Genomic DNA, 11,242 nt, shown 5'->3' on the forward strand with positions numbered 1-11,242 from the left:
AATAACCAAAAATTAGCAGAAATTGCCAAAAAAAAAACAAAAAAACTAAGCAAGAGAAAAAAAAGTTTGACTTGCATGATTTATCTATAATTTTGCATCGCCTATTGCCGTGTTCGGGTTTTTATTTTTTGGGGGCCTCTTGTCTGGGTCCTGCCCGCTGCGCCATGCCACAAAAAGTTGTGGCCACATCGCTGATACACAGAGGCAGGCAGCAGACCGAAGCCGCCAAATATATGGGGGAGACCCGGGCTCTGACGGACAGACGGACAGACAGACAATCAGTCTAAGTCTCGCGCATTTTTTCTAGCAATATTTCCACGGCTTTGGTTTTTTTGGTTTTTGTTGCAGCTTAACACTTGCGGGTGTTGTGGCCTGCATAATTTTCGAGACTCAGACTGAGACTCTCGCAAAACATGTAATCGCAGTAATAATAAAAATTTGCAAATGATTTCGTTACTCAATCTCTCTGCCTCTTCAAGTCACCGTTTATCATCCGTTTATCTGTGTATTGCAGTCCTGGTTATGGCACGCCGGCTGGCCTTTGGCAACACCCAATGGAGCGCTGGTGCTGCAGCTGAGCGACGCTGAGATTGTGCACGCACTTCGTCCCGCAGAGCTTTATCTGTGCATCAAATTGGGTAAGTGGGTCGATCCCCCTCGACTATACTTAGGCAGTGGAAGGGTTCCCCTGTAATCATCATCATGGGCAGGCTCTTGGCTGCACTTAAAAGTCATGTTTGGGTTTAGAATGTTTAGGGCATGCCTCTTGAAGCTTTGCTTTCCTCCAGTGGCATTTGACTCTGGGCAACTCTCTAGATTAGATCGAACACACATTCGTTTAACACAGCAACTAATCGCTGAACTCTTTTCTTTTTACTTTCTGTGCTCCCCTTGTTGCAGAAGCCACAAGCGAGACAAGCGACGACCACGCCGAGGCAGCCACACTACGGCTCTATGCTGTTTGGCGCTCCTCCCCGAACGTGGAGAGCGTCCAGAGATATTGCATTGATCACACGAGTCCCCTGAGCCTGCTCCAACTGGAGATGTCCATGATGACAACGGATGGCGGCGAGCTGCCGCAACTGTTGCAGAATCTGCTGGTGAGCGTGGAGCGGAGCATTGAGCGCGTGTCACTGAACGAGCTGCAGATGCAGATGCAGCTGCCACACGGTGGCGAGGACATGCCACTGGATGAGGCCAACAATAATTGTAATAATGGGAACGCGAGTGGGAATCCTGCGAGCAGCATTGCCGGCTCACCCAAGTGTGCGCTGAGGCGCAGCGATTTGATAACCAAAACCAAACTGTTCAACAACCGCTACATGCTGCGGCGTCTGACCAACAGGCAGGACAGCATGAACTCCACCTCGTCGGGCAACAGCAATGTCAGCGACAGGAGCAGTGCCTCCAGTTCCAGCTCGAGTGCCGGCGAGGAGCTGCTCAACAATAATAACACAAAGAATGTCAGCAGCAGCAGCAGCAGCAACAGCAGCGACACAAAGAAAAGGAGCAGCAGCAGCAGCAGCAGTAGCCACAGCGAGAAGAGTGAGGCTTCATCCACATCTCCGGCATTGCCGCTGTTTTGTTTGGGCAACTCTTTTCCGCATATCGATAGCGACGAGGAGCCCAGCGATGGAGTCAGCGCTAGACCAGCTGAAAGATCTATGGGTACGTATACGTAATATTGCACTACGCATGCGCAACACAAAGAGCCGACGGCAACAGAAATTGCTCAGCAGGAGCTGTATATTTTGTTCGCAACTCGAATCCAGATCCAGTTCGTGGCTTATCGCTGGCCATTTCGGGGCGTGATTTGTCTTATTTGTTTTTACTCTCCGAAGGCCCCCTTGAATTTCCCGATTCGTATGCAAATGCCCGGCTCCAAACTATTCAATTAAACGCCCCACAGCCAAATGCCCGAGTTGCAGTCAAATTTGTGCTCATTCCACAGACAAATGGCGGAGCTTTGAAGTCAGATAGCGCCACAAAATGTAGCGCTAATTTGATACATTTTCTGTTCATAAATGCCGCACTGCACCGAACATTTAATTCAATTCAGCGGCTCAAGATAAATCGCTGCCTGGCTGTCCCCACTTCTGAGCGTTAAATGTCTAACATTTGGTAATATCCACTATCCAGTAATCTGTTCTCCCAGCGTCAAAGATGTCTACAGTTGGGGGGGGCAGTGGCAAGCAGTTTTTCTCTCATTTGTGGTTATGCCTTGCAAGTGCAGATTTGAGTGTTTGCCGCGACACTACTATTGGGCCTGCATTATCATAGATATAATCATTTTGGTAAGCTGCCAAGCTGCATCTGTGTCCTTTCATTCACGTAACTTCCTGCCAGATTGTTTATTTGGAGGATGCAAGAGAGAATATCTACATTATCCAGAGCATACCCTTGCACTTTCGTTATCTGCCGTGTTTTGCGGTCATGGTCCTGCTGCATTTGCTTAGCCTCATTCTGCTCATTGTGGACGCCATTCTGGTGTACAAAGTCAAGTTTGATGCGCCCGAATTGGTGAGTAATTCAGTCGCTGTCTCTCGTTCCCTCTATATAAATCCTTCCCCTAGTGGATGGGCATATTCGTGGTCGTTGGTGTGTGTCCCCTAGTGCTCGGAACGTATCTGTTTCACGATCTGTACGACATCTTCAGCGTGGTGTACATGTTCAACACCAAACAGCTGAACGACACCGAAGAGATGTACAAATGCTGCGGCATGCTGGGGCCACCGGACTACAATTATCCACGGCATCCGGGGCCGGAGACCTGCTATCGGAACAAGACGGTGACCCATGAGAATCTCTACAAGCGGGGCTGTGTGGGTGCCATGTTTCCCGGCTGGATCGTCTTCTTACTGAGCAATGCCTATGCCTACAGCTTCATTATGGTCTTTGTGCTGCTGGTCCTGCACTTTCGCATGAAGGCCCTGTACCAGCGGATTCGCGAGGAGGTGGAAGGGGGCCGTGTGAGCCGCAGAAGCTTCTGGGTCTGAACTTTAGACTCCCAGTTAATGTCGACCAGCCGTAATGAAACTGCAGCCAAAGCCACAGCCGCCCACGGCATCCGGCGAGACTCTGGTTAGCCGCAGGGGCAACCACAGACACAGCGACACCGGTGCAAATGCCTTTTAATTTGTCAAAAGCCTAAAATATGAAAATTCAATGAGAAACCAAAGTACAGTGGTACGAAATGGGTTGAAACAAAATGTGCTTTGATTTTGAGCACCCATCGGTTCTGCATAGAGAGAGAGAGAGAGTGAGAACCTGCGCTGAGTGTATGTATGCAAGCACCGTTACCCTTTTGGGACAACGCGTGATCTTCCCTTTCCCACCCGTTTCCATTTCATTCCTCATCTATGTACATTATACGGGATCTCTCTCTCTCTCTCCGGCTGTCTCTCTTGCTTGCTCTCTCTTTTGCTTGCGCTCTCGACACTTGGCTGCCTTCCCGAGCTTTGTTATTGGAATTGCTGTTCCTTCTCGCTCTCTCGCAATCACATTTCTTCCAGCTGTTTCTTTTACTCTCTCATACAGTCGGTAATTGTTAGTGCTTCTTGCACATATTTCTATGGGATTTTCGTTGAATGCCAATTTTTAAACTGGCACCACTGTGCCCTGGAATGCGTTCAACCCCGAACGACCGACTGCCGCAAGTATGTTGGGTGTGGGTGCAAATTGCGAGCGGACATAAATCAGCCGCAAAAATGCGGGGGCTGCTGCAGGTCTCTGGTGGTTGGGATATCGAATTACAATGCCCAGGCTCCCCCGTGCACTCAAGACTGCCGCCCCCGGATGTGGTTTCAGTTTCGGTTTCGCAGTGCCACCAGTGGCAGTGCCACCAACAGGTGGCCCCCGAGAGAGGTTCAGAGCGATGGAGCGATGGAGCGATGCTGTTGCTGCAGAATTTTCGCAGACGCTGAAATGTGCCGCATTTATCATATGGAAATATTTGTTGTCTTTGTCGCATGGGAAAGTCGGTGGACACCGTGGACACCGACAAATGAATTATGATGGACCTGTTTTGAACCACGCCCCTTCCTAGCAGGATCAGGAGACTGCTGGCTGCTGGCTGTAGGCTGTAGGCTGTAGGCCTGCCCCAGTGGCAGGCAACAAAATTAATCAAATGACATTATTATGCAAACGGCGCAGATCCTGAACGAGTTTTCAAGGTTTTTCGTCGACGGAGCGTTTAAAAGCCAATTAACCCATTTACGTGTTGCCCCCACCCATTCAGCCATTCAGCCATTCATATTTTCTCACCCGTTTTCTTTGCTTTGGTTTTTGGCTTTTCCAGAGACCTGCGAAACGGAGCTGCTGCCGCCCAGCTCCATTGGTGAGCTGCCCGAGAAACTGCTGACCAGCGGCGTCTATCTGCCAGGTGAGTCTCCCAGCCAGGGAGGTGACAAAGCACACTTTCCATTTAATTCTAGACTTTCACTGTGCAAAACCAAACGAAGTTTGCTCACAAATTGGAATCGCTCCCCCCCCCCCCCCCCACCCCAATCGCAGTGGCAATTTGCCGCCGGTGTGGCGGGGCTTTTCAATTAATTCGCACACAGTTTTTCGCACATTGTTATCGACCACCCAGAGCGCGAACCAATTGAGAGATGGAGTTGAGATCTCTTCCGTTGCTGATACTTTTCTTCCACATCTGTTCTTTTTGCTGCAGGCACACGCACCCTCAAAGGCGACCCACTTGTGAGCGTGGATGCGGCCTGTGTGGCGTCCGCCGGCCTCAATTGCTATGAGATTGCCACACTGCTGCTCTACTACAGCACCATACCGGAGCGCAAGTAAGTGCGGGAGGGGAGTATCAACAACCAACTATATCTGAATCTGAATCTGAATCAGAATTAGAATCAAAGCCTCATCGGTTTAGTGTCAATGCAACGCATGGGAATGGGCCCAGAACCAGAATCAGGCATTTCAATTTGTCTGGCAAAAAAAAGTTCATAGACTTTACAGCCAGAGGATGGCTCTCTCACACGAGCGAGACGGACCCGGGCCCGGGCCCGGGCCCATCCATATTTACGAGCAGATATGCAAATGTGCAAAAGCAACACCAAAGACAGACAGACAGAGGGACGGAGGGACAGCCACCGAGTGGCGCTGGGAACGAAGCAGCTTAAGCCTTTAAGTCCGTTGGTCTGTTGGACGTTTCCTTCACTCCACTTTGCTCCTCTCTCTGCCCGAATGCATGTCAGTCAATTTGCCACTTTGGCTAAAAGGAAACAACATCGAACAGCACTTGCATTGTGGCTGAGAACTGAGAACTGAGAACTGAGCACCGAGAACTCTGGGCTCTTAGAAAATAGAACAAAAGTCTTGGCTAAAAGTCGCTGGGAGGTGGTGGTAGGAGGTGGCACTGTCCAGCATAGGTTGCGGTCACTTCACTATCCGTCCCAGATCTGCCAAAAGATATTGCAAGAGGCCTTTTCGGGCTGGAAATTGATTCCCAGATTTACAGATTCCCAGGCTAAAGTCAATGAGACTTAATTGGGAGAAGTTTCCTGAGGCTCATGTGTGTTCGTGTGGGAAGGAAACGACGCTTTAGATATTATTGGGTATCATGTTTCATGGGTTATTTGAGAAGGAAAGCCGCTTCGACATTAATGAGACTGTAATTCATGGTTGTAATAGGGTAAGGCTCATGAGAAAATCATTGAGAAAGCTTCGAGGTAATTTGTTCAAGGGGAAATTCTTCTGGGAACCAGGATTTTGGCTAGCACTAAAATGGAAAATTGAGTGCTCAAGCTTTGATCGAGTTTCGTTGAACGATAAATAAATTCTAGGCACATAACTTGAGGATGAAAATCAAAACTTCCTGCAGATCTCTTAGAGAGAAAGGGTCAAAACCCCCCTGGGAAAATCAATCGAAAAGCGCTGGAAGCAGTTCTCAGGTACAGAGTTTTTTGTTCCTCCTGCTGTCTAGTGTAAATTAGAATTCCACTCAGGCGGCCACAGTTGCTGTGCTGCTGTGGGGCAGGGGGGCACCATGGCACGTCGTCTGTGTGCGGCTTCCCTTTGTGGTGTAAGCGAGAGGGAGAGGCAGAGAGTGGGGGAGGCACAAAGAGTTAGAACGAGAGAGAGAGAGACAGAGCGAGCGAAGCGTACTGCAGGGCAAAGGAATGATTTTTGTCAGACAGATTCGTGACACTTTAAGATTTATGATGTGAACTTTTATATTTTTTGTTGTTATTGCTGCTGCTGTTGCTTTTTGCGCTGAACGTTGCAGAAACGGTACGAGGCGGCCACACGATTCCTGGAAATATCAGAAAAATCTGTGAAATCTAAATCGACATAAGAGAACCGAACGAGGGAGCGAGAGAGCGAGAGAGCGAACGGAACACTCATCGCGATTCCCGTTCCAGTTTCAAAGCTCCAACTTGAGATAAAGCTCCAGCTCCAGCTACAGTTCCCAGCTGCATGTTAATGTTAATTGCTTCAATGCCAATTGGTGGTTAAAACGCGGCCAAATCGTGTAGAAAACTCTTTGACAAACACACAAAGATTGGTAGTCAGTCTGGAAGTGGAGTTTTGTGCTGAAAACTGGCACACCAGCAGCAGCAGGCAGTCATCAGCATCATCATCAGCATTCAGCATCAGCCAGTCGCTCACTCTGACGCATGACGAGTTGGAGCTGTGACAGGACAGGCAGAGGGAGAGGGAGAGGCACTGGCAGAGCCACTTGAGAGTCGCTGTTGCTGTTGTAGCCATTGACATTATTTGCGTTTGTTTGCCGACATGTGTAAGGTATTCATTAGCTGCCTGTCCAACTCCAAAATGTCAGACAAAATGTACAAACGGATGGGACGGACGTACGTACGGGGCTTGTTCACGCAAATATTTAATATTTGAGCTTTGTAAAGTTTTCACCAAGTGGGGACTGGACCTAGGCCTGGGCAGTGTCAACAGGCAGAGAGAGAGAGAGAGAGGGGGGCAACACAGAGATGGGCAATAGATGGCTTATCCAAAAACTTACATCATTTGTCTGATGGGCCGGGGGTCTGACCCCGACACCAGCGACTCTTGCTCGAGGTCCGACTTCAAGCGACTCCCTCTCCCACGGACAGTGTGTCTCCTTGTGTGTTTGTGTGTGTGTGTGTGTGTGACAGCTTGCAATTAAATTTGTTTTTATGGACAAAGTTTCTTGGAATCTTCGACTGAGACTACGAGGTCTATGAAGGTATAAATATGCATGCCCGCGCATAATACGAATATAAAAGAAAAGAAAAGCTCGGGTTACACACGCTCGACCTGGACACAGGACTGTTGCTCATATTTTAGTGCGTCTTGCCCTAGTCTGGCAATGGCAGCATTCGCGGCTCTGTGTGTGTGCCAAATAGGAAACTATTTTCCACCCAAATGCATCGGTAAAGCAAATCGGCAAAGGTCTCAAATTATAATTAACTGCATGAGCGAAAGGGTCGAGATCTTGGAAAATATGATACCGGGAAACGGTATGGATTTGGTGGCAATTCCCTTGAAATGTTACAAGTAAGGGGAGGCCTTTAACTGCGTTTTTATTTGCATAATTACCTCACAGTTTTCTCTATTACAACCATAAATTATCGTCTTATTTGTGGAGCAGTTTAGGGAAATCTTTTAGACATTTGATTCCTAAACATTCTTAGTTACAATTATGGCAAGCATCGAACACAAATCTGGAGAAAGCTTGAGCTTAGGTTGAACAGAAAATTCTTTATAGCTCTGAAGTGCTTCCAACTTTTGACAGAGTATTCGCTCTTCGTTGTGTAGTAATTACCGCTTAGCCAATGGCAACATGAATATATGTATAGGCAGCACATAGGCGTCTTAGTAGTCTACTTTGAAATTGAAATGCCAAGCCGCTCTTTATAGCCAAGCCGTGCAGTCAGTGTGTGGTGGCGGCATCATTAAGACGGCGGCTTGGAGCACGCCACAGCACAGCTGGGATCCCCTCGGAGCATTGCGTGCAATTTGCAACTTGCAACAGCAAACGGGGGTGGACTGTGTGTGCAGCAACAGCAGCAGCAACAGCAACAGCCGCGAGTGGCAAATATGTGAGAACCTGGCCCCGGCATTCGTTTACAGTTACAGTCCGTTCTGGCAGCCGATCAGCAGGAATTTCTGGCTCTTTGGCTTTGGGCTCTGGCTTTGGCTTTGGCTTTGGCTAAAGTGTTAAGACACAACTCCGCTCCGAGCTGCCATCTCCCATCTTATGGCTTTAATGCTCACTGCCTCCTCCTCCTGCCGCCCCCCGCCAAAGAGCTGCCATTAGCAGCAATTTTCAATTTTTATTTACGCTGATTAAAAGTGGCTACCAACTTGTCATAGTTACGTGGTTTTCCTTCACTGATTTACTGAAAGGTAAAGTGCTTCGCGGACTTTAAGTGCGACTCAGATACCGACACTGAGGCAGTGGCCAGTGGCCAGTGGCCGTCCGACCAGACACTGAGCCAAGTGCAGAGGCCGCTTATTGCCAATTAAGTTGAACTTGTTTTGGGCGTTGCCAAGTTTGTGTGTTCTGCTGTGGCCACCACATGCCACCCCATTGCCTCAATCACAGTTGCAGAGTGCTGCCGCTCACATGTGAACTAGTTCCCAAGGTTTTGCCCCCTCAAAGGAAATGCAACTCTGCGAATAAAATGTACCGTAACATCGAAATTACAGGCCAAGTCAAAGGGGGAATATAATTAAACCAGTGCATCATTTTGTAAGCAAATTGTGAGAAGCAATCAGAATTCAAATAAATGAAATAGCGCATGGAAAGGCACAATGGCACAAAGGCCAGTGGTCAAATTTTCATTGAAAATATACGAATTAGAGCTATTTCTCATTCAAATAGTGGATCAGGGGAGCAGAGTCAGTAATAGAATCAGAAATAAATCTAATCAAATAAATGTTAACATTAAAACTAAAGCTAGTTCCACGAACCGCTAGGGATTCCGCTAGCAAATGGAACTAGTTTGAACTAGTTCCACGCGTGTAGCGAGTGCGCAGCTCTGATTGGGCAACAAAGCCCACATTTTCGTTGTTATTTATGCAACTTGACCGTGTACCGTGTACCGTGTACCGTGTACCGTGCAGCCGTGCACTTCTCGGGCACACTAGTGCCACGCCACAACTCATTCATTGAGCGTTTTTTTTTCTTTTGGCACATTTGCAGCACTCCGCCTGGTGCGCCCCAAGCAGCAGGAACAAGCGCAACAATCAATGGCCATAAAAGTGCGGAGCAGCAGCGACAACAGCAGCAACAACCCGCCCAGCAGCAAACATTTACCATTTTAATTGCCGTCGAGAAATCGCAACATTTATGCGTAATCGAATTAATTTGCCAAAGTCTCAGGCTCCTAAGCAAGCAGATTGGCAATTGTGAAATTTTGGTCGTTTCCAGCGATACAAATTTGCTGCAATTGTGCAACGAGAAGCAGCAGCAGCAGCAGAACTCCGCCTCCGCCTCCACCAACAACAACAATGATCAACCGGTAAGCTTAGAGTTTGACCTTTTGCAGATTGCACAAAATAGAAAATCATTTGAATCTCGTACTGAGGCTCGAGGGGTTCGAGGGTTCACGCCCCAGTCTCAGACCGAGCCAATTAACCCGATCTACATGACCAGGCAGAAAATAAACAGAACTACTGCCGGCCAAAGTCCCCCACTAATGACAACGATTTCGTTTCTGACTCTGACCCCAAACAGGAGCCGGCATCGCCAGCGCATTTGGTTAAATTCATTAGCGTCGAGCAAGTCACGACAAGTGTTGCGCCATCACAGCTACCCAGTGGACTGCTGCCATCGCTGGCTGCCGCACAGCCGCAGAGCCAGCCGCATCACGACGCGGGCAAGTGGCGCGAGTTCTTCGCCCAACTGGAGGCGTTCCAGCGGCAGTGTTCGGCCGCCGGCGGGCGTTTGGTGGGCGCCCTCAGCGATATACGCGCCGCCGACTTGCAGGGCCTGCCAACGCGCCGACAGCTGTACGGCCAGCATCGGGCCCTCAGTCGTGCCCTGATGGACTCGCAGCTGCACAGCCTGCGCAAGCTGGGTGCCTCACAGCTCTCGCGCCTGCAGGAGCTGGCCCGGGGCATCACCTCTGCCCCGGCGAGTGCCGGCAGCAGCGCAACACCGCGAGCCGCCTCGAGCCTGACGGTGCTCAATGCGGATGCCGCCAGCAAGCTGCGCAAGGTGACGCTGCTCTTCAACGAGGTGGATCGCTCCGCCCAGCGGCTGGAGCAACTGACCGAACAGCGACGCGAACGCCTGCGGCAGTTGACCAGGCAGCGTGCCATGGAGGATGAAATGAACGAGGTAAGTCATCAATAAGCAGTGGCTATATACGAATGCATTCCCAGAGAATCTCTGGATCGTAAAGCGTTCCCTAAGTTCGTCGAACGATTTACAATATCTATAAAAACAGTTTCTCCCTGTCGCCAGTAGCCCCAGTCGGCAGCAACTTTGTGGCGCGGCTTAATGTGCTCTGGGGATACGGATTGAGATTTGGACAGGAAATGCCTGCAGATAGAGGCTCTCTCCCTCTCTGAGTCTCTGAGTCTCTCTGACATTGTTAATTGAATATGCATTGCATTTAATGCTGGCTTTATTAATTTATTACGCGCATCCGCTCAGTGTCCACTGCAGCTGAAGCCGCAGCCAAAGCCGCAGCCACTTTCGCATTAGTTTTAGGCTCGAGCTGAAAGATTGAGATTGAGAGTTGGGGCTGCCAAATGGAGCCGTTAGATAAGCAGCTACTCGCTGGCTTAGGAGCATCTGCCACTGGCTTGTCGTGGCCATTTCCTGGCACTTTAATTGATTTGTTAATGAGTTTGTCTGCGCACGCACACGGCACCCACAATGACAGCTACCCAGATATCCCATGGAGCGCCCGCTTAATCAGCGCTCAGTGACAGTTGCTGGAACGCCCTCCAATGAGAATGAGAGAGGGAGACTCCGGCTCCGGCTTCCACTTCGACTCCTGGCTAATGCAATTTCGCTGATTAATCACAATAATTTGTTGCCGGGGATTAGCCTGGCTGCCTGTTGGCTGCTGCCTTCCATGCGTTTACGTATTCGTCATACTTTCGCGCTACTATTAAGTGTTTTTCCTTTTTGTTGCTGCATTATTACTATGATTGTTGATGCCACACAGCCGATGCTGGCTGCCTTCTGCAGTTGCAGTTTCGCTGGCTAACAAAAGTATGTCAAATTGCAGTTACACGACACGCAGCAGCAGCTACCCATATATGGCAGCTACCCCCCCCC

General features: G+C 49.3%; 2 protein-coding genes across 8 annotated transcripts in view; both read left to right on the forward strand.

Annotated features, from left to right (window-relative positions):
- The window catches only part of LOC117579851 (pleckstrin homology domain-containing family G member 4B), an 85,496-nt gene that overhangs the window by 61,377 nt on the left and 12,877 nt on the right, over positions 1-11,242 (forward strand). For 5 of the 6 annotated variants that reach the window (XM_034265953.1, XM_034265949.1, XM_034265952.1 and 2 more), the window contains 6 exons: positions 515-638; positions 901-1,668; positions 4,298-4,381; positions 4,673-4,796; positions 9,152-9,470; positions 9,686-10,291. In XM_034265953.1, coding sequence (XP_034121844.1) covers positions 515-638; positions 901-1,668; positions 4,298-4,381; positions 4,673-4,796; positions 9,152-9,470; positions 9,686-10,291 — 2,025 coding nt within the window. The remainder of the gene's footprint in view (positions 1-514; positions 639-900; positions 1,669-4,297; positions 4,382-4,672; positions 4,797-9,151; positions 9,471-9,685; positions 10,292-11,242) is intronic. The other variant, XM_034265956.1, reaches the window with a different exon arrangement.
- On the forward strand, positions 678-3,180 carry LOC117579859. Of its 2 annotated transcripts, XM_034265972.1 has the most exons (4): positions 678-682; positions 2,197-2,294; positions 2,347-2,520; positions 2,574-3,180. In XM_034265972.1, exons 2-4 carry the CDS (start codon positions 2,217-2,219, stop codon positions 2,994-2,996), a joined length of 675 nt encoding a protein of 224 aa, XP_034121863.1. In that variant the 5' UTR covers positions 678-682; positions 2,197-2,216; the 3' UTR covers positions 2,997-3,180. The 2 variants fall into 2 exon arrangements, with proteins under 2 accessions (XP_034121863.1, XP_034121862.1); XM_034265971.1 differs by lacking the exon at positions 678-682 and having other exon boundaries at positions 2,163-2,294.

This window comes from Drosophila guanche, unplaced genomic scaffold (genome assembly GCF_900245975.1).
Source record: "Drosophila guanche unplaced genomic scaffold, DGUA_6, whole genome shotgun sequence".
Classification (NCBI taxonomy): domain Eukaryota; kingdom Metazoa; phylum Arthropoda; class Insecta; order Diptera; family Drosophilidae; genus Drosophila; species Drosophila guanche.